At 41.0% G+C, this 23,973-nt stretch overlaps 1 protein-coding gene across 1 annotated transcript in view; it reads left to right on the top strand.

Annotated features, from left to right (window-relative positions):
- The window catches only part of CCDC87 (coiled-coil domain containing 87), a 65,347-nt gene that overhangs the window by 8,796 nt on the left and 32,578 nt on the right, over window positions 1-23,973 (top strand). The window contains exons 3-11 of the mRNA XM_044277374.1: window positions 6,155-6,232; window positions 8,771-8,913; window positions 10,758-11,008; window positions 14,280-14,511; window positions 16,474-16,561; window positions 16,810-16,901; window positions 17,980-18,134; window positions 18,673-18,814; window positions 23,636-23,833. Of these exons, the coding sequence (XP_044133309.1) occupies window positions 6,155-6,232; window positions 8,771-8,913; window positions 10,758-11,008; window positions 14,280-14,511; window positions 16,474-16,561; window positions 16,810-16,901; window positions 17,980-18,134; window positions 18,673-18,814; window positions 23,636-23,833 (1,379 nt within the window). The remainder of the gene's footprint in view (window positions 1-6,154; window positions 6,233-8,770; window positions 8,914-10,757; window positions 11,009-14,279; window positions 14,512-16,473; window positions 16,562-16,809; window positions 16,902-17,979; window positions 18,135-18,672; window positions 18,815-23,635; window positions 23,834-23,973) is intronic.

Below are 23,973 nucleotides of genomic sequence, written 5' to 3'. Positions count from 1 at the left end.
ATGGATTTCTCCACAAATTGGTCATAAAATGTGACCTGATCTTTATCTAAGTCACAACAATAGACAATCACAGTCTGCTTAAACTAATAACACACAAATAATTAAATGTTACCGTGTTTTTATTGCACACACCATGTAAACATTCACAGTGCAGGTGGAAAAAGTATGTGAACCCTTGGATTTAATAACCGGTTGAACCTCCTTTGGGAGCAATAACTTCAACCAAACGTTTCCTGTAGTTGCAGATCAGACGGGCACAACGGTCAGGAGTAATTCTTGACCATTCCTCTTTACAGAACTGTTTCAGTTCAGCAATATTCTTGGGATGTCTGGTGTAAATCGCTTTCTTGAGGTCATGCCACAGCATCTCAATAGGGTTGAGGTCAGGACTCTGACTGGGCCACTCCAGAAGGCGTATTTTCTTCTGTTTAAGCCATTCTGTTGTTGATTTACTTCTATGCTTTGGGTCGTTGTCCTGTTGCAACACCCATCTTCTGTTGAGCTTCAGCTGGTGGACAGATGGCCTTAAGCAGGGGTCAAGTCCTGGGAAAAAAAGTGTGGGAACTCACCCAAGATCCACTGCAACCCCCCCCCCCCCCTCCAAAAAATAAAAAAGCACAGAAAATCTAGCATGCTGTAATTTGTGTCGCTGCGGACTAAAAAATAAATTAAAAAAATAGCACTTTTAGAAAAGTTTGTCCTGGGATTCGATCTCATGACCTCTACACAGCAGAAGCAAGGCATATGCCCTCACAGCTATGAAAGCTGTCTAGCTTGCTACTTAAAAAAAAATATATATAAGACTTCTACTGTAGGTAACTTTGCCCACTGTGTATGGATGTAGCAGAGCTGGGTGTGTTGGGGCAGCTGTCATGTGTATGGTTGTACACTAGGTATCAGTACACAAGGTATCAGTAGAAGTATCAGAAAAAGAAAAAAAAAACACTTTTAGTTTGTCCTGGGATTCGAACTCATGACCTCTACACATTACAGGCAAGGCATTTACCCTCACAGCCATAAAAGCTGTTGAGGTAGTTGCTTAAAAAAAAAAAAACTAAGACTTCTACTTATACCTAGTGTACTGATACCTAGTGTACAACCATACACATGACAGCTGCCCCAACACACCCAGCCCTGCTACATCCATACACAGTGGGCAGCTGTCATGTGTATGGTTGTACACTTGGTATCAGTAAACTAGGTATCAGTAGAAGTCTTATAAAAAAAAAAAAAACACTTTTAGAAAAGTTTGTCCTGGGATTCGAACTCATGACCTCTACACATCAGAGGCAAGGCATTTACCCTCACAGCCATAAAAGCTGTCAAGGTAGCTGTTTAAAAAAAAAAAAATAAGACTTCTACTTATACCTAGTGTACTGATACCTAGTGTACAACCATACACATGACAGCTGCCCCAACACACCCAGCTCTGCTACATCCATACACAGTGGGCAGCTGTCATGTGTATGGTTGTACACTAGATATCAGTACACTAGGTATAATTAGAAGTCTTATATTTTTTTTTTAAGCATTTACCTAGACGGCTTTCATGGCTGTGAGGGTAAATGCCTTCCTCTGATGTGTAGAGGTTGTGAGTTCGAATCCCAGGACAAACTTTTCTAAAAGACATTCTAAATGATCTCGTAGTGAAGGAGATGATGTCATTAGGGGGCGGGGCGCCATGAGAGGAGTCGCAGGCAGCGGCACCGCACAGACAGCTTCCTCTCAACTGAAGCCGCCCCTCCTCCCTTAACCTGCCCTGCACAGTGCGCTCCGTCTCCCCCTGTGAATCTGATTCAGCCGTGTTCTCCTGGCTTGAGGCTGAAAGGGAACGGCGTTCCTGCCATGAAAAAAGTGCAGGAACGCCGTTCCCATGCGTTCCCCCTCCACTCGACCCCTGGCCTTAAGTTCTCCTGCAAAATGTCTTGATAAACTTGGGAATTCATTTTTCCTTCGATGATAGCAATCCGTCTAGGCCCTGATGCAGCAAAGCAGCCCCAAACCATGATGCCCCCACCACCATACTTCACAGTTGGGATGAGGTTTTGATGTTGGTGTGCGGTGCCTCTTTTTCTCCACACATAGTGTTGTGTGTTTCTTCCAAACAACTTAACTTTGGTTTCATCTGTCCACAGAATATTTTGCCAGTACTGCTGTGGAACATCCAGGTGCTCTTGTGCGAACTGTAAACGTGCAGTAATGTTTTTTGGGACAGCAGTGGCTTCCTCTGTGGTATCCTCCCATGAAATCCATTCTTGTCTAGTGTTCTACGTATCGTAGATTCGCTAACAGGGATGTTAGCATATGCCAGAGACTTTTGTAAGTCTTTAGCTGACACTGTAGGATTCTTCTTCACCTCATTGAGCAGTCTGCGCTGTGCTCTTGCAGTCATCTTTACAGGATAGCCACTCCTAGGGAGAGTAGCACCAGTGCTGAACTTTCTCCATTTATAGACAATTTGTCTTACCGTGGACTGATGAACAGCAAGGCTTTTGGAGACACTTTTATAACCCTTTCCAGCTTTATGCAAGTCAACAATTCTTAATCGTAGGTCTTCTGAGAGCTCTTTTGTGCAAGGCATCATTCTCATCAGGCAATGCTTCTTGTAAAACTCAAACCCAGAACTGGTGTGTGTTTTTTATAGGGCAGGGCAGCTGTAACCAACACCTCCAATCTCATCTCATTGATTGGACTCCAGTTGGCTGACACCTCACTGCAATTAGCTCTTGGGGATGTCATTAGTCTAGGGGTTCACATACTTTTTCCACCTGTACTGTGAATGTTTACATGGTGTGTTTAATAAAAACATGGTAACATTTAATTCTTTGTGTGTTATTTGATTAAGCAGACTGTGATTGTCTATTGCTGTGACTTAGATGAATATCAGATCACATTTTATGACCAATTTGTGCAGAAATCCATATCATTCCAAAGGGTTCACATACTTTTTCTTGCAACTGTAGATATGAGATAGATAGATAGATAGATAGATAGATAGATAGAAAGAATAGATATGGGATAGATAGATAGATAGAAAGAATAGATATGAGATACATAGATAGATAGTTATGAGATATATACATAATAAATAAATAGATAGATAGATATCTCCAAAAAATGAGGCAGCACTCCAAAATAGTGACCCAGTTTATTCCCAAGGCAACGTTTCAGCCCACACAGTGAAGCTGCTTGACAAAGGCCTCATTGTGTGGGATGAAACGTTGCCTTGGGAATAAACTGGGTCACTATTTTGGAGTGCTGCCTCATTTTTGGGAGATATTCATCAGTGGATGACTGTGTATGCTGGACGTCCCGGAGGATTTTGCACCCAACTTCTGTTTTGGTCTGACTGTGCTGCTGCTTTTGTTGTTGTTAGATAGATAGCTAGATAGATAGATATGAGATAGATAGATATGAGATAGATAGATAGATAGATATGGGATAGAGAGATAGATAGATGGATATGGGATAGATAGATAGATAGATAGATAGATATGAGATAGATATATAGATATGGGATAGAGAGATAGATAGATGGATATGGGATAGATAGATAGATAGGTAGATATGAGATAGATAGATAGATAGATAGATAGATAGATATGGGATAGATACAGACGTGGACAAAATTGTTGGTACCCTTTGGTCAATGAAAGAAAAAGTCACAATGGTCACAGAAATAACTTTAATCTGACAAAAGTAATAATAAATTAAAATTCTATAAATGTTAACCAATGAAAGTCAGACATTGTTTTTCAACCATGCTTCAACAGAATTATGTAAAAAAATAAACTCATGAAACAGGCATGGACAAAAATGATGGTACCCCTAGAAAACACAGAACATAATGTGACCAAAGGGACATGTTAATTCAAGGGGTGTCCACTAATTAGCATCACAGGTGTCTACAACCTTGTAATCAGCCATTGGGCCTATATATATGGCTCCAGGTAATCACTGTGTTGTTTGGTGATATGGTGTGTACCACACTCGACATGGACCAGAGGAAGCAAAGGAAAGAGCTGTCTCAAGAGATCAGAAAGAAAATTATAGACAAGCATGTTAAAGGTAAAGGCTATAAGACCATCTCCAAGCAACTAGATGTTCCTGTGAGTACAGTTGCACATATTATTCATAAGTTTAAGATCCATGGGACTGTAGCCAACCTCCCTGGACGTGGCCGCAGGAGGAAAATTGATGACAAATCTAAGAGACGGATAATCCGAATGGTAACAAAAGAGCCTAGAAAGACTTCTAAAGAGATTCAAGGTGAACTTCATGCTCAAGGAACATCAGTGTCAGATCGCACCATCCGTCGTTGTTTGAGCCAAAGTGGACTACATGGGAGACGACCAAGGAGGACACCATTGTTGAAAACGAATCATAAAAAAGCAAGACTGGAATATGCCAAACTACATGTTGACAAGCCACAAAGCTTCTGGGAGAATGTCCTGTGGACAGATGAGACAAAAATCGAAGTTTTTGCCAAGGCACATCAGCTGTATGTTCACAGACGAAAAAATGAAGCATATCAAGAAAAGAACACTGTCCCTACTGTGAAACATGGAGGAGGCTCTGTTATGTTCTGGGGCTGCTTTGCTGCGTCTGGCACAGGGTGTCTTGAATCTGTGCAGGGTACAATGAAATCTCAAGACTATCAAGGAATTCTAGAGAGAAATGTACTAGCCAGTGTCAGAAAGCTTGGTCTCAGTCGCAGGTCATGGGTCTTGCAACAGGACAATGACCCAAAACACACCGCTAAAAACACCCAAGAATGGCTAAGAGGAAAAAATTGGACTATTCTAAAGTGGCCTTCTATGAGCCCTGACCTCAATCCTATTGAGCATCTTTGGAAGGAGCTGAAACATGCAGTCTGGAAAAGGCACCCTTCAAACCGGACACAACTGGAGCAGTTTGCTCATGAGGAGTGGGCCAAAATACCTGCTGAGAGGTGCAGATGTCTCATTGACAGTTACAGGAAGCGTTTGATTGCAGTGATTGCCTCAAAAGGTTGCGCAACAAAATATTAAGTTAGGGGTACCATCATTTTTGTCCATGCCTGTTTCATGAGTTTATTTTTTTACATAATTCTGTTGAAGCATGGTTGAAAAACAATGTCTGACTTTCATTGGTTAACATTTATAGAATTTTAATTTATTATTACTTTTGTCAGATTAAAGTTATTTCTGTGACCATTGTGACTTTTTCTTTCATTGACCAAAGGGTACCAACAATTTTGTCCACGTCTGTAGATATGAGATAGATAGATAGATAGATAGATAGATATGGGATAGATAGATAGATAGATAGATAGATAGATAGATAGATAGATAGATATGGGATAGATAGATAGATAGATAGATAGATAGATATGGGATAGATAGATGGATAGATGGATATGGGATAGATAGATAGATATGGGATAGATAAATAGATATATAGATATGGGATAGATAGATAGATAGATATGGGATAGATAGATAGATAGATAGATAGATAGATAGATAGATATGGGATAGATAGATAGATAGATAGATGGATATGGGATAGATAGATAGATATGGGATAGATAGATAGATAGATATATAGATATGGGATAGATAGATAGATAGATAGATAGATAGATAGATAGATAGATATGGGATAGATAGATAGATATGGGATAGATAGATATGGGATAGATAAATAGATATGAGATAGATAGATAGATAGATATGGGATAGATAGATAGATATGGGATAGATAGATAGATAGATAGATAGATAGATAGATAGATAGACAGATAAATAGATAGATATGGGATAGATAGATATGAGATAGATAGGGTAGGCTGGACTAGGATACATTAGGCTAGTGGGCACCAGTTAAACAGTTCTGTTCTTCCTTATCAGCAATGCCATCACTTCACCAGTATGGCAGATCACAGTATACAGAGATATCTCATTTATCAGCACCGTAGACCCACTCGCTAGGGTTCTTGAGATTTGCACATAAAGACAAATTTGATATCTTAATATCATTCGAATACAAATTAAACTTTTTTGATAGTCAGAAAATGCTACATAGCATACAAGCCAGCACATATTTTATATTTAATGATCTTGTTCAATTGTTTCTATCATGTAAATAGCATTTCTTGCTTTTCCTATTACAGATACCAGTCAGGAACACAAATGTTTAATAGAGAAGAAGAATAACCTAAAGGAGAACATTGAAAGCACTATTTTCAATGGTAAGCTCCATATGAATCCTAGACTCAGCTTAAAGGGGCTTTCCACTCTTTGGATATTGATGACCTATTCTCTGGATAAGGCATCAACATTAGATCAATGGATTCCGACACCCGGCACCCCATGTCGACCAGCTGTTTCTGGCAGCCACCGGAAACAGAAAAGTGGACAGGTCCATCCACTGTGTATTGAACGTGCCAACATATGATGGCCGCCTCTCTCATCTATTTTTTCTCCTTTTAACCTTACTGGTTATGTGATTTAGGGCAGTCACATCCTTTTCAACATTATTATGTCACATTATGGGGGAGATTTGTCAAAACTGGTGTAAAGGAAAACTGGCTTAGTTGCCCATAGCAACCAATCATATTCCACCTTTCATTTTTCAGAATACCCATAGCAACCAATCAGATTTCATCTTTCATTTTTCAGAATACCCATAGCAACCAATCTAATTGGTTGCTATGGGCAACTAAGCCAGTTTTCCTTTACCCCAGTTTTGATCACTCTCCCCTATGTTTTTATGTGCGCAGCAGACACCTGGATTCAGAGTCCGTGCTTGGCTTTAAAGGGGGTTGTCTCCCTTCAGTAAATAGTATTTATCATGTAGATGAAGTTAATACAAGACACTTACTAATATATTGTTATTATCCATATTGCTTCCTTTGCTGGCTGGATTCCTTTTTCCATCACATTATACACTGCTCGTTTCCATGGTTACGACCACCCTGCAATCCAGCAGCGGTGGTCGTTCTTACACAGTATAGAAAAAAGCACCAGCTTATATGTACGCTCATGGTCCGGCCCACCAGGGGGCTAGCACATTTTTCTATAGTGTGCAGGCATGGTCATCACTGATGGATTGCAGGGTGGTCGTAACCATAGAAACGAGTAATGTAAAATGTGATGGATAATAGTACTGACCCACAGAATAAAGTTAACAGGTTACTTTTACCTCATAATTAATGATGTAAAAATGAAACCATTAAAACTATCAAGGAATTGTGCTTTTTTTTTTTCTGTTTCCACCCTATTTCGATTTTTTTCCAGCTTCCCGCTACATTGTATGCAATATTTAATGGGGCCATTTGAAATTACAGCTCGTCAAATAAAAAATCAAGCCCCTTATAAGGCTATGTGTATGGAAATATATAAAAGTTATGGCTTCTGGACTAAAACACAAAAACAAGAGAACAGAAAATGTCTGCGTCAGGAAGGAGTTAAAGGACTGTACACCAGTGACATTAAAGGGCTTCTGTCACCCCCAAAAGTCATTTTTCGTTTTTTGGCTACTTAAAATCCTTATACTGCGATTTTTCAATATATAGTGCTCTTACCCTTTTTCGTTCTCTAGTTTCTTTAAAAACCGCACTTTGAAAATATGTAACTTACCTCTCTACCAGCAAGTAGGGTGGTTACTTGCTGGTAGCAGGCGCATCATCCTTTAAAAAAAACGCCCCCTCCTCCTGTTGATTGACAGGGCCAGCGAGCGCTCTCATCCCCTGGCTGGCCCTATCTGCGTTCTAAATCTCGCGCCTGCGGCGTACCGGTCTTCAGTCGGCGCAGGCGCACTGAGAGGAGGACGCTCGCTCGGCCGCTCCTTCCTCAGTGCGCCGGGTGTAGATGTGACGTCATCGGCGCAGGCGCACTGAGGAAGGAGCGGCTGAGCGAGCGTCCGCCTCTCCGACTGAAGACCAGTACGGCGCAGGCGCGAGAAAATTACTTTTGGGGGGTGACAGAGGCCCTTTAAACCATTAATTATGAGAGACAATTACAAAGCACCATTGCTCACTGGATTCCTGGGCTCTGTGTGCAAATCAGAGCATCCCCAAGAATAATAACCTACTAGATTTCTCCGAAAATATTCAGGTTATTTACTGGATCACTGTGACAGTCATAAGGTACGGGGACGGAGTGCTACCTCGATCACCAATATACTGCTATGTCAATACCATCGAGACTTAAATAGCTGCTGGACATGAGGGGTATCATTTGGTCATGACTAGTATCACTTCATCCATTCAAGTGAACAGAGCTTAGCCGCGACCAGGCCAGTGATACATGTCGTTACGTCACTGGGCCAGCGGTAAACAGTGAGAAGGCCCCTGGATCCAGTATAGGAACAGAATACATGAATTGCTGGATCTGGCATATGCCATATACCGACAGCACCAAATGGAATAGGATTCATCGAGCTGTTTGGGATCTGCCATGAATATTGTGCCGTAAAAATATCCCTGCAGTAGTAGATTTCTGGTGTAATGTGCGCCAGTTTTTTGGCCCACAAGTTGCTAAATGAGTCAAGCTGTAGAGCTTCTGTCCTGCACACCTTTTGGAAATTTGGAGAGGATGTTGAAAAAAAAGCTAAAAAGTCTTAAATTTTGTCACAAGATGCCAAAAAACTGGCGTAGAACGTTAGTACATGATCCGGTTATTAAACACGTCAGGTGCAATGTTTATGTAGTCAGTAGTAGCAGAATTGGTTTCCTGAACTGTATTCTGGTAAATGACCCTAATTCATGTCCTTTATGCTTATGCAGATGACGTGTACGGACCTTCAGTCGCTCCTTTCATGAAGGATGTGTGCACCGCTTCTGCAGATGTTCTGAGCCAAATTATTAGAAGAAGGTTACATCAGATCTCAGCAGTGAATGTTGTCTCCACAGAAGTTAGGCACAATTTTGTATGTACTATAATGTTTACAAAAAATGTTATCAGTTGTGTATTGCACGCTGCAGTAGTTCTGCACATCCTCGAATAAGGCTACTTTCACATTAGCGTTTTCAATTCCGCTATTGAGAACCATCATAGGATCTCAGTAGCGGAAGAAAACGCTTCAGTTTTGTCCCCATTCATTGTCAATGGGGACAAAACTGAACTGAATGAAACGGATTGCACCAAAATGCATTCCGTTCCGTTTGGTTGCTCTCCCATCGTAGACAGCATAACGCTGTAAGCAGCGTTTTTCTGTCCGATATGTGGTGCGGAGCAAGACGGGTCCATTCTGACACACAATGTAAGTCAATGGGGACGGATCCGTTTTCTCGGACACAATAGAAAACGGATCTGTCCCCCATGGACTTTCAATGGTGTTCATGACAGATCTGTCATGGCTATATAAGACATAATACAACCAGATCCATTCATGACGGATGCAGGCAGTTGTATTATTGTAACGGAAGCGTTTTTGCAGATACATGACGAATCCACAAAAAACGCTAATGTGAAAGCCTAATAGAGTGGAATCACCAAATATACATTAAATATAAATGTTATATTGTTATATTTTTGCCAGTTTTGACAATTGCTGCATTTTCGTCAACTTTCTCCATATGTATACTGTACAGGCCCCTTAGGATCCTATGGGGGAGATTTATCAAAGACTGGCATAAAATGAGCCTAATTTCTGATGAGGAGCAGGCCACTCCAAGTGTCAATGCGCCAGAATGAAATCTACGGCAGCTCAGAGCTGAGGTCCATTTCTATTTTCAAAACAGGCGCAAATGAGGAAAAATGTGGTGGCCCCGCTGGCTCCTCCCGTGCCTCCTCCGTTTTCCAAAAGTGGTGAGGGCAGCGTATAAATGCCAAAATTTGTCTCAAGTGACATTTAAAAAGTTGCAAACACAAGGTTTGGGAGTTTTATACGCTAAAAAAGAGGATCAGGGAGATCTTATGTGTATGTATCTATGTGTGGTGATTACGTGTTCAGCTGCCGTTCTCTCCTGACTCCGCCATACACATACAGGTTTGGCTTTGCTGAACATGTATGTGTATGCAATCAATGCTGAGAGACACGCCAGACTCTTCTGGTGGTGGCTTATTTTACATGAGAACAAAAGGATCGGGGAAAATGCTCACTTTGCCTGATTGCGGACAAGAAAAGGCATTTTCTATGAGAGTGCCGGCGATGTGCAGTCCACAAAATGCAGAACGCACATTGCCGGAGTCCGTGTTTTGCGTATCCGCAAGACACATACGGACGTGTGAATGGACCCTAAACCAGTGGCCAAACTAGCTGTAATGTGAATGAGGGCCTTTACATGTCATTAGTGCTTTAGTCTAGCTCAGAGTGGAGTTATGTTTCTCATTGAGGAGACTTATTTTTCAGGCAATGCTTCATGGGAAAGAAATATGCAAATTAGCGGACATGTTGGCTGATATTGGCTTATTTGTGTTCTTTATGTTTAGTGTTCCTGTAAATATTATTTCATATGAAAAATGCCAAAAGGCTTCGTTCACATCACCGTTCAGCCTTTCCGTTCTCCTGCTCCGTTTAGGAAAAGGCACATAACTGACGCCAAACTGAGTCAAACTGAGCCCTTAGGACCCCATAGACTATAATGGGGTCCGTTATGTTTCCGCTCAGAAGATGATTTTGAAGCGGAGACAAAAGTTGTGCATGCAGGACGGAAAGGCTGACCGGTGATGTGAACAAAGCCTTACCCTATTGATAGAAAACTTTTATTATTATTTTATCTTTATAATTATTTTAAACTTTTAACTATTTGCTCCCCCCCTCGCTTATAGGAGGACATCATTCTCAGTGAGGTAAAGGTTTCCTGGGCCAACATTCCAGATGTTCTGTGCAGTGGATTATTGACGCAGAAAGAGAAGCGGCGACTTCACAGGCGCCTCATCGCCCATATCATGCTTGTCTCTGAGGAGCTATTCTTGTACTACTTGCACAAAATGGAGCGGAACAAATCCCACTCTGTGTTTTCTGAAGAAGCCAATCTTACACGGTTCAAAGCACAACTGTTACTGGATTGCTCCAAATTGTACGTCCCACTAAGCAGCTATATCCTATTGTAAAATTCTAAGGATATAATCAAAACATGTATTTAAAGGGCTGTCTGGCAGAATGATGTTCTTTTTTTTAATTAGAGGGAGAATGGGATACAAAAAGAAAAGAAGCTTTCCTCACCGATCTCCCGCTGCGGCCTTTCTGATGTTTACTGGGTCTCTGCTGATCTATGCTTCCTGGTCCTGGCTTAAAGGACATCTGTCAGCAGGTTTGTACCTATGACACTGGCTGACCTGTTACATGTGCACTTGGCAGCTGAAGGCACCTGTGTTGGTCCCATCTTCATATGTAGCGGCATTATGAAGTTTTAATATATGCAAATATATAGCAATGGGGGTGTTGCCTTTACTCCTAGAGACTTAGCTCTCTCTGCAACCGCATCATCAGCACTTTGATTGACAGGGGCAGGCAGTGAGGACGTAATCACACCTGGCCCTGACTTCTCCTAAAGTCAATCTGAGTGGTGAAGGTGCAGCAGTTGCAGAGAGAGCAGAGCCTGTTAGGTGTAATGACAATGCCCCCACTGCTCCTAGAGGCTAATTTGCATATATTAAAACATAATGTTTCTCAGTAATGCGAGCACATATGAACAGTCTGCTGACAGGTGCCTTTTAAGGCGGGTCACTGCAGTGGCAGAGGATCAGTGAGGTAAGCAATGCTTCTCTTACTTTTTTTAACCATTTTTGTCCCTTATCTAAAAACATTTATTCTGGTGGACAACCCATTTAAAGATTTCAGTTTAGAGAACTGGTGATGTCATATATCTAGATGGTTCAATCAGCACATGCTGGATATTTTCCAACTAACTGGTGGTAACTGTTATTTATTAAGATGGTTCAGTCAGCACATGCTAGATATTTTCACTTACAGGCTAACAGACAATGGAGGAGATTTATCAAACTGGTGTAAAGCAGAACTGGCTTAGATGCCCAGAGCAACCAATCAGATTCCATCTTTTATTTTCCAAAGGAGTTGTGAAAAATGAAAGGTGAAACTAAGCCAGTTTTCCTATTGATAAATCTTTTGGAGAGAATTCCAGTTTTGATAAATCCCTCAGTGAGTTTTAGCTAAAGGATATATTATACGGGCATATTTTCTGCCTGATAATCGTTAACGAGCGTTCATAGTAACGACTGTTAGCAATACTGTCTCCGATTGCCCGATGAATGAGCAAACGTTCATCGGGCAATTCAGATCTTTCAGCATGCTGACAGATCTGGATTTGCCAGCGGCAGATCGCGCTGTGTAACCACATGGAGACTGTCCTGCATGGGGACGAGCGATGGCATATCGATTTCTTCCCCCATGCTGCGGCGGACATCGCTGCATGTATTAGTAGCGGTGTCCTCTGCTAGCTATCTGGAACGCTTCCCTCCCGACAATCGCTTGCAGCATTGGAGTGTCTAATACACCCTTTACATACACATTATGGCCTATAGATAGAAGACCCTTCCCTTAGATACAGTTGAGCCCTTAGATACTGGTCTCTTAGCAAGCCTGTAAACAAATGATGGCCTTGAGGTAATTCACAAAAATATTCAATTGAAAAATTCAAATTTTCTAGTCCTCTGATGGTGGTTACCTTTGAAAAAGTAATAGATAGCCACAATTTTGCCTTAGCATTATCAGAATCTTATCTAATATCTATGAACTACCTTGACCTAGAGGAAATAAAGGCCCATTTACTTGGGCAGACGATCGATTATTAGGAATAGACCATTCTACAAAAGCGCATTCTCAATAGTTGCACTGTGTAAATCTGCTGCTGATCACCCAACACCTGAACAAAATGCTTGTTTGTCAGGTGAGTTGTCATTTATGCGGGATATAAAATCATGGCTTGTAGGTAGCATATCACCATGTGTAAACAGCGATATGCTGCCAACAAGCAAATAATCTATATGGGGATGAATGATCATGGTAGCGATCATTTATCCCCCATACAGAAGGGAGTGAACAGTTCATTCTTGATCATTGCCCTGTGTATCAGCCCATGTTAATGGGGAATAACATAAATATGATTACTATGATGCTTCTAATAAATGCCTTTTGTTAACATTTAAGGGCCCATTTCCATGGGCTAATAAACATGGCAATGATCGGAAAGATCGGGAACAAATCATCCATTCCCAATCATCGCCCAGATGTACACTTAGATGCAACATCCGTCCCCTCCTTATGGGGATGAATGATTGCTACGAGTGATCTATAGCACATCTATACAGGGCAATTATCAGGAGGGAGCATTTGTAGGAGGTCTCTACCCAGCTTTGTGGGTGCAGCATTTCCAAACTTCTCTTAAAACTTTCTCAAGTGAAAATCAAGGTCACACTACATAATGATTTCTTCTGTAGAATTTAGGCTGCATCTTGTATCCTCACTGCATTTGTTCTGTATGACTGGGCAGCTGTGCCTCGCCATCTGTTTGAACATTTTAAAGGAGGCCTATTGTCACGGATGGTGTAACAGAAAACATGAAGTTACAAATAAGGATCCAACTGGCTTGATCCAAAAATAAGGAACAAAAGGGTGACCCCTATTAAAGCCCTGAAGCTCTCCCTGTCTTCTCAGCCCATGCAAAGATCTCAGTGATAGAAGGTTGCATGTCCACATACCTAGACTGAATGACACCTGCAAACCCTATAATAGTGAGGGGACACGACCACCAGCTCCCTACACTTAATACGGAGGGAGTCAGGGTCACCTAGAACCAAGCCAACAGGAAAACAACAAATACAGAAATAGACTTATCTGAAAACCCAGCTGCAGCAACTTCTAGCAGAGAACACAATCCAGGATGTAATATAAACCGCAAGGTAAGGCAGTATGGGGAGGAGATATATAGGGAGGCGATTACTGCTAATAGATGACAGCTGGGAGAGGGAGGAGAGATGTCAAAACGAAAGCAAAACAAAAGAAGATCATGCAGGAGGTACTGAAGAACGTCTATCAGAACTTCTCAAAGATCTGGTGGTGACACCTATATGGAGAAAAGTCCCTTCAGTATACTTTAAACAGTTGATAAAGTTGAAGGTTTGGTGCTGTCATGGAGGTGTTGTGTGGCTCAGATGACCACGTCCAATCATTTCCAAACACAAAAAGTATATTGATTTAGACATTGCACTTGACACATCAGAAAGGGGACAAGCAGTCAATACTGCAGCGCCATCTATGGACCCGTAAAAGTGTTTGTTTGTAATCAAAGTAACCACTAAAATCCTTATGCAGATTTCCTTTTCTTTTAGTATGAATGTGTTTTCAGTCAAACATTACCTAATTACTGAGATAAAGGAATTAGAAGACAAACAGATATTGCATATTGACACCAGTGAAGCTTTCTACGGTCAAGAGTATGCGGATCGGAAGAAATGTCAATATAAGAAGTACAGATCGAATTTTACTATGGAATATTTCATAAGGCTGGGCAGACCTGAGGTTACAGTGCATAAAGAGAAAAGAGAAACAGACCTGATGCAGGTAACGTGTATAAAAGATATACTGTGTATAAAAATATACTGTGTATAAAAATATACTGTGTATGAAAATATACTGTGTATAAAAGATATACTGTGTATAAAAAAATATACTGTGTATAAAAGATATACTGTGTATAAAAGATATACTGTGTATAAAAATATACATATATAATTGTCTTACAAGGCTATAACCCGCAGCAGTTTTTGTCTGGCCGATTCACTGCATATTTGCCAGGTTGCAGCCAGATCTCTGCTTGTCCCCATTTAGGTCGCATCCGGCAATGTTGGACCCAGAGAACTTTGGCAGGCTGTTCCCTACCAGAACAATCTACCGGATCTCTTTACCGCTAAGCGGTGTACAGTGTAAGTGACTCCGGTTATGTAATTTTTATCTTCATACTCACTTGCATTCTGACTCCCACAAACTAGCAATAAAATGCATTGAGAGGACTCCTCGCATCAGCATGGGAGTCGTCTCAATGCATTTTACTGCTGGGAGCATAGCATCAGAATGCAAGTGAGTATAAAGATGAAAACTGACATAACCGGACTCAGCATCACTTACACCATACACCGCTTACTATAGTTTGGGGGTGTTTTAGAGCCAACAGATTCCCTTTAAAAATGTTCTATTTTATGAAACAAACCAACTTCTCACTCCACTTCGGAAAGTGTGGGGGGTGGGTGGGGGGACCAAAAGCTGCAAAATTTTGTGCAAATTGTGCATGTGCCAAAACATGCATCAATTTGATGTCACAAAACTGATGTAGCAGCCTTCATAGGAGGATCAAGTCGATGGCGCTAAAGGAAGCTATTTTAATAGCTTCCTTTACAAAAACTTTTTTTTAACTCAGGCAACACCTTTAATTTTGGAAAACCTTTGACATTTCTCATTGCTAGTAAACACCAATAATTAAAATACCTGTAGCTCAAATACAGCATATTTGTCGCTGATTTGGGGGTATAAAAATCACTCTTTAAAGGAGGTACTGTATTCACTATACACCTTGGGAAAAAGGTGCTATGGACCAAATAATTGATTCAAGATTTAAGTTTAAAAATTCATCTTTATTAGAAAACACGTATAGCCCACAAATGAGCCAAATACATGATAAAAAACATCCACGTAGAGTAAGCCTGCAGATATCACAAATAACAGTAGCAAATAAGGCATATATACAAGACTAATCCACAAACCATACAGGAAACAGTGCACCCTCAAATTGAGTTCACCCACCAGAGCTGATGTGCGTTTCGTCAACGAACCCAGACAAAGGCGTCGGTGAACCACACATCAGGTGTGGTGGGTGAGCTGAATTTGAGGGTAACCCATTACATGCGTGTTTACTTACTGTTTTGTGGATTAGTCTTGTATATGCTTTCATCACCATTGTTATCTGTGACGGCGTCTGGCTCACCCTATGTAGATATTTTTTCATGTATGTGGCTAATTTTTGTGCTATATGTCTTTTTAGCAAGTTTTCTGATAAAGATGGATTTTTTTTTTGAATATTTGGTTTAGCACCTTTTATCCATGGTTGGTGGTGTATTTGTGGACCTGGTTCGATTGTGACCTGTATTTTAAATTTGGGAAATCATTTCTTTAGGTTGCATTGATGTCATTATTCTGTTTCATTATATCAGGCATTTTTGTGAAAGTGACAACGGAGCAGCCATATCGGTTGTCCCCTTTAAATTGAAGGTAAAATGTAAATTTTAATAGCGTGTCCATTCAGATTTTGAAACACTGATTCAGACCAGTAACCAATATGGCTGCACTCCATGTTGTCACTTTTGAAAAATAGGTGCTGCAACGAAGAAAGAAAAAGAACTTTATGCCTGTACCTAAAACAAACTGAATTCCCATCTGTTGGCCACTGTTCTAAATTCTGATTTCCTAATATATGGCAAATTTTCATATCTTTGTATATTTTTATATAGAAAATATGTTTAATCTTTGCAGCTTGCAAACATAAAGCGACTGGACTTAAAAAAAGTGTACATGCTGATTCCTAGAGAAGACGACTACCGATTTACTAAAAATATCCACTGTGAGTAGCACTGATATTCAGTATACACATGGTATTACTCTATGTCCATAGTGTTAGAATTATTGATTCACTTTCAGGTAGTTGTTCTGGGCTTTTGTCAACCAAATAAATTGACTATACTATCCATTTCAGTTCTTCCATTTCTTCCATCTTCACCGGAGCCAAGTACAATATCAGATTGTGACACATTAGTGTAATGTGGAATATGGTCCCTGGTAACAATGCCATGTCTGCTTGTTTTCGCACAGGTGAAGCGATAACCACCCCTTGTCTGTTTCTACATGAAGAAGATGATGTAGTAAAAGACAGGCGCAGTCATACAAGGCGCACAAGTCTGAAGGTTGTTCTACTGTTTTCTCTGGTTTGTTACCCTGTGCGGTGCAGTACAATGTGTCAGGTGCTTCTAGGGCAAGATGACTTTTTGAAATCTCTGGATGTTTGACATATTAATGGCTTTCACTCAGTTAGGGCTCATGCACACGACCGTGTGCTGGCTGGGCTCGTGCTGTGGGCTGCAATTTGCGGTCCGCTTTTTTGCGGTGCGGAGGCACGGCCAGAAACACCACGGAAGCACTCCATAGTGCTTCCATGGGGTTCTGATCCGTGCTTCCGCATCTCCAGGTTTGCGGACTAATTCAAGGAATTGCTCCACATCCATGATGCGGGGTGCACACGGTCGGTGCCCCGCGTACTGTGGGCCGCAACCCTTAGGGTTAGGCTTAATAATAAGGCAGAGATGGGTACATTGGACCTATAAAGAGGCCATGTGCCTTACGGCACAGCATTAGGCCTCATGCACACGACCAGTGTTTTATTCCATGTCCGTTGTGCCGTTTTTTGTGATTTTCAATGGGTCAGTTGAAAACTTGGCTAATGCCCCGTTTGCCATCCGCGTCCGTGATTCGTGGTTCCAGTCCGTCAAAAAAATATAATCTGTCCTATTATTTTCGTGGAAAATGGTTCGCAGACCCATTCAAGTCAATAGGACCGCTTAAAAAACGCGGAGGCAATACAAGATTGTCGTCCGCGTCCGTTTTTTTCCTATCATTTGCATGGCAAACCTGTCTTAGACTTTTTTTTTACTTTCCTTTATGTCTGGTGATCCTCCAAAAATAAAGAAAGACACACGGAACCAAAAACAGACACGGATCACGGAACAACGGAACCCCATTTGAGGCCATATACAGCTATTGGTCTCGAAAATCATTGCCTCGAGGGGACAATGCCTTTGTAATATGGCATGTGATAAAGCATGCTTACATATGAAATGGGATTCATACTGACATACAGTAGGCCCCGTAGACTTTTATGTATGCTCTATTATGGCTTCGTACAGAGACATAATGCAGCTGTACGCATGGGCCCTTATTTGTGCAGTTAAGTGTTAAATTGTAAAATGTTGCATCAATATATTGTAGAAATCAGCTTCCTGCCCTAATTTGAGGACTGGCCATCTCCTGGCTGATGAGTTGAGGATAATCTTTAAACAAGGTGCAGCTGAATGTCCAGAGATTCTTGGTGCAGCGGAAGAAGTGGTAGTCAAGGACGATCCCATAAAAGACGATCTCAGAAGGTACTTACATTTTTGTGTTAATCATCAGTGTTGATCCCATGTTCATATGTGCTTGCATTTTTTTTATAAAAAAATTATGTTTTAATATATGCAAATGAGCCTCTAGGAGCAACAGGGGTGTTGCTGCTATACCTAGAGGCTCAGCTCTCTCTGCAACTGCCACGCCCTCTGCACTGTCAAGAATCTCTCTGATAGAAAGGCTTTTCATGTAATTGCAATAGGCTCCCATTGCCGCATCCGTATTGTGGCTACAGACCTTTGGCCACCCTGCATCTCTGTATAACTGATCTCAGATCACCAGTGCAGTAAAATGTTTAACACAAGGAGAAAGACACAGCAGATAGTGATAGAACAAAGTACATATCTAGCCCTACTTCTAAGTTTTGATTTTTGAGTATTGATGTACCATAATAATACTCATCTCCACACTGGGGTTTTCTTTTTAAAGTTCAAATAATTTTACAATTACTATGTTTTACCCCTTTATTTATAACTGGCTTTAATGATGAAAAGTGTTGTTGATATTTATGTCTTTAAGGTTAACAGAAGACTCCGTATTGCAGACGTCTGACCAAGGAGAAAGCTCCTGTACTGAAGAGGAGATCCCTCCCTTAATAAGAGCTGTAGCTCCTGGAAACACGAATGCAGCTAAACGCCAGAAAATGGAAGCTGCATTACAGGTGGGTTCACACGTTTTACTCGCTATAGTTTATATGCAGTGATCAGCATATATTTTAGTTTTATATTATCTGAGCCATATCAACGTCAATTTTCCTTAAACAGATGGTGAATCTAGTTCACACTTTGCAGTCAAAAGTAGGAGTGGATCCTGAAGGGAGAATGATCAAACTATTTAGAGTATTAGTGGATTTACAGGCATACCCTATTCACTAATACGAAGTGTTGCAAACAATTATAAAATGGCTGATTCCTCCAGTTAGGCTTTATGCACACGACCGTGTTCTTATTTCAGCCTGCAAAAAAAAAAATGGATCCACAAAGTACAGATACCAAATAGAAATGCATGGGTCAGTGTGCTAGCCGCAAAAAATACAGATAGCACACTGTAGGAAATGATGGTTGTGTGCATGAAGCCTTAGGCCTCATGTACACGTCAGTTGTTTTTCTCGGCCTCCGTTCCGTTTTTTGGGGCGGATAGGATGGGGACCCATTCATTTCAATGGGTCAGCAAAAAAATGCTGATAGTTCATCCGTTTGTGTTCCGCGTCCATTGTCCGTGTTTCCCTTCAGCAAAAAAAAAAAAAAATAGTGCATGTCCTACTTTTGCGGACAAGGATAGGCATTTATTACAAGGGATCTGTGGAAAAAAAACGGATCCTTCCAAAAAAACGGATGCCGCAATTTGTGGACGCAAAAAACAACGGCCGTGTGCATGAGATCTTACAGTCTAATATCACTTGTTGCACTTGACTGGTATTCTCATGGACAGTGGTTAAGTTAGTTGTATTCTACCTCCACTTTAGACAGCATGTGATCATCCATATTTTCAAAGGCCCAGTGCAGACTTACAAAACCAGTACCAGTCCATGACTTTCACCATTCAGTAAGGCTGGGTTCAGACCTGAGCGTTTTACAGCGCGTTCCTACGCGCTGTAAAACGCTCAACAGGCATGAACCAATGATTCCCTATGGGAATGGTTCTCACCTGAGCGTTTTACAGCGCGTACGATCGCGCTGTAAAACGCCCGACGCCCCAAGAAGTATAGGAGCTTCTTTGGGGCGTCTTGTCGCGCGTTCCCGTGCATAGACTTCAGCGGGAACGCGCGACAATGGGCGTTCGCTTGTCTCTGTATGCGCGATTGCAAACGCCCGTACAATCGCGCATACAGAGCGTACGTTCAAGTACGCTCAGGTCTGAACCCAGCGTCAATCTAAGAAGCAGACATAGTGCTATACCGTCTTAGACCTTATTAGGCTTCCCAAACAGTTGCATTTATTAGGGTAACAACAATCCAATCACTACCCAACTTGAGATTCATCCTGTAATCACATGGAGGCTCAGTACTGGTTTCTAAATATCCAGCTTCATTTCAGTTATTTGTATTCTATATTCTTGTGGAAATTTGTCTTCGTTATTTAAGTGCCCATACTTCATGTTAAACACTGTATATTTGTGTCATATCCATAGTTATATGGTTTGTATTGGGGAGCTAATATTAATCTGTAGCACATTTCACATGGTTAAATAAAATTGACACAATACTTTTATCTGCTTTAATGGCTGGTATGCTGAGTATAATAAAATTGTATCTTTTTATCCTCTGTTGCTGCATTCCAAAGAAAAAGAGCTTTGATTCATACGCGAATGAACTGTTACGTGCACCGAGGGTGGGCCTGAGCCCCTTGGTGCACCTTAGCACTGCCACTGTTGCCTTCCAGCTGCTCCCTCTCATTGATTGACAAGATTGAATCCTCCTCTCGCCCAGCCTTGTAATCTTGTGCCTGTGCCATGCTGTACATAATCAGCTCGTGCAGTACAGTTGTTTTCTGCCGGGCGGGAAGAGCATGCCCTACTGCACATGTGCCAATTACATACTGTAGGCATGAGATTATCAGGACAGAGGGGGATTCAAACGCCTGGTCCTGTCAATCAACCATGAAAGGGATGAGCTGGAAAAGAACAGTGGTGGCTCTATATATCAAGTGTGTCTTCTCAAGAATGCAGCAATGGTAGGCAAAAAGAAAGTTACCATTTTTTACACTCTTTAGGCCAAAGCAGACATTATAGATAGTTCCAGCTGACAGATGACCTTTAACTTAAAATAGAAAATGCTAACTATGATGTGAAATACAGAATTAATAAGGAAGCTACAAGATGTGCAAGTACAGATGTATTACATATGGAGGTATATGAACATGAAATTGGGTTAAGGATTTGTGATTTTGCACACAGAGAAGAAATATGACTAATTATTTGAAAGCCTTTCCAAAAGTAAGATCCATGGTCATGTGCAGGGTACTTTAGTCAATATACAGTTTGGTTATCTCACAATTAAATGCGTTTTCTGAGATTTTTTTAATTGATGACCTATCCTCTGGATAGTATGCTGTGTGAAAGTTAGTTGGCACTCCGGTATAGTTCACATGGTGTTCGTGTTTATGGAAAAAGCCCCATATAATAGTAGGTACTACAATCCTCTGGATAGGTCTTCAGTGTCTGATCAGTGGAGGTCTAACACCCAGGACCCCCGCTTAAATTAATACAAATAAGTCACAGGGGCCTGATGGGATACACCCAAAGCTATTAAAAGAGCTCAGCTGTGAACTAGCAAAACCATTAACAGATTTATTTAACCAATCACTGGCAACAGGAGTCGTCCCAGAAGATTGGAAATTAGCAAATGTTGTATCCATTCACAAGAAAGGTAGTAGGGAGGAATCGGGCAACTATAGGCCAGTAAGCCTGATATCAATAGTGGGGAAATTAATGGAAACATACTTAAGGAGAGGATTGTGGAACATCTAAAATCCCATGGATTGAAAGATGAAAAACAGCATGGGTTTACTTTAGGGAGATCATGTCAAACTAATCTTATTGATTTTTTTGATTGGGTGACTAAAATAATAGATGGCGGAGGTGCAGTAGACATCGCTTATCTGGACTTTAGTAAGGCTTTTGATACTGTCCCACATAGAAGGCTTATCAATAAATTGCAGTCTTTGGGCTTGGACTCCCATATTGTTGAATGGATTAGGCAGTGGCTGAAGGACAGGCAACAGAGGGTTGTAGTCAATGGAGTATATTCAGACCAAGGTCTTGTTACCAGTGGGGTACCTCAGGGATCTGTTCTGGGACCCATATTGTTTAATATCTTTATCAGCGAAATTGCAGAAGGCCTCGATGGTAAGGTGTGTCTTTTTGCTGATGACACAAAGATTTGTAACAGGGTTGATGTTCCTGGAGGGATACACTAAATGGAAAAGGATTTAGGAAAACTAGAGGAATGGTCAAAAATCTGGCAACTAAAATTTAATGTTGATAAGTGCAAGATAATGCACCTGGGGCGTAAAAACCCAAGAGCAGAATATAAAATCAGTGATACAGTCCTAACCTTAGTATCTGAGGAAAGGGATTTAGGGGTCATAATTTCAGAAGACTTAAAGGTAGGCAGACAATGTCATAGAGCAGCAGGAAATGCTAGCAGAATGCTTGGGTGTATGGGGAGAGGAATTACCAGTAGAAAGAGGGAGGTCCTCATGCCGCTCTACAGAGCACTAGTGAGACCTCATTTGGAGTATTGTGCTCAGTACTGGAGACCATATCTCCAGAAGAATATTGATACTTTGGAGAGAGTTCAGAGAAGAGCTACTAAACTAGGTACATGGATTGCAGGATAAAACTTACCAGGAAAGATTAAAGGACCTTAACATGTATAGCTTGGAAGAAAGACGAGACAGAGGGGATATGATAGAAACTTTTAAATACATAAAGGGAATCAACAAGGTAAGAGAGGAGAGAATATTTAAAAGAAGAAAAACTGCCACAAGAGGACATAGTTTTAAATTAGAGGGGCAAAGGTTTAAAAGTAATATCAGGAAGTATTACTTTACTGAGAGTAGTGGATGCATGGAATAGCCTTCCTGCAGAAGTGGTAGCTGCAAATACAGTGAAGGAGTTTAAACATGCATGGGATAGGCATAAGGCCATCCTTCATATAAGATAGGGCCAAGGGCTATTCATAGTATTTAGTATATTGGGCAGACTAGATGGGCCAAATGGTTCTTATCTGCCGACACATTCTATGTTTCTATGATCAGATCTTTGAGAAGGCAGTGGTGCTCACAGTTGCGATGCAGCCTTCTTGCAGCTTTGCCTAGGTCAAGAGATGTCAAGTTCTTAAAGTCACGTGGTCTAGGCGCAGCTTAGTCCCATTAAAGTGAATGGGGCTGTACGGTGCTCTGCTTGGTGAGCTGAAAGAAGGCAGCAGTGCCACTGCAAGCAAGGTTGCCTTCTCAAACAGCTGATCGGCGGGGGTCCTGGGTGTCAGATCCCCACTGATTAGAAACTGATGACCTATACTGAGGATTAAAACTCCTTTAATATATACAATTAAAATCAGACATAATATAGTACATGACAATCTCTTTCTAACAAAGCTAGAACCAGACCTGGATCTCACATGAATCCAGAGATCTCCTCATTCATTTTTCCAGTGGTTCTACTAGTTTTCTTTCAAGCTGCAACTCTCTACCTATCACAGCTCAGGAGGCAGTTGAAGGATGGAGCTGAGCATGTGTGGCCACCTCAGCAAGGTGGACAGAGAAATAAGAAAAATAACAAACAGCAGGTGGCGCTATACAGATATATTTTATTGAATAGCTCAGAGGCTATACTAAGTTTTTAATTAATGCAGTTACAAAGGCATTCAGATACTGGTTTGAAAACTGCAGAATATTTTTCAGGGGACACCCCTTTTAAATGTAAAAATGCTTGATCTGTTTTATTTCTTATACTGAAAGCTACATTATCTTCTCATTAGGATTTAAACAAGGACTCAGAACAACATAAAGAGAGTAAGACAGAAAATTGTCTGCATCCTCAGCTTTTCACAATTGACGTGCAGATTCCTAACAGACCACTCATAAGAAAAGCAGATGTTCAGGCCTCTGACAGGATATATACGGATTTAACCGAAATTCCAAAATACCCCCCACTGTACAATGATTTTGCATCAGAGGTAAGTACTCTTGTTCTTCTGAATAAATCTCTAGAAGGTAGTAAAAAAACTGTCAGACAGTTGTACTGGAGCACCGGCGATTTTCCAGGTGAGTGATACTTATTTTGTTATGTGATTTTCTGCATCCAATAGTTTTGTAT

Source organism: Bufo gargarizans, chromosome 2 (genome assembly GCF_014858855.1).
Source record: "Bufo gargarizans isolate SCDJY-AF-19 chromosome 2, ASM1485885v1, whole genome shotgun sequence".
In the NCBI taxonomy this organism is placed as follows: domain Eukaryota; kingdom Metazoa; phylum Chordata; class Amphibia; order Anura; family Bufonidae; genus Bufo; species Bufo gargarizans.
Note: the sequence above shows the minus strand (reverse complement) of the source record. Positions and strands in the feature narration are given on the sequence as shown.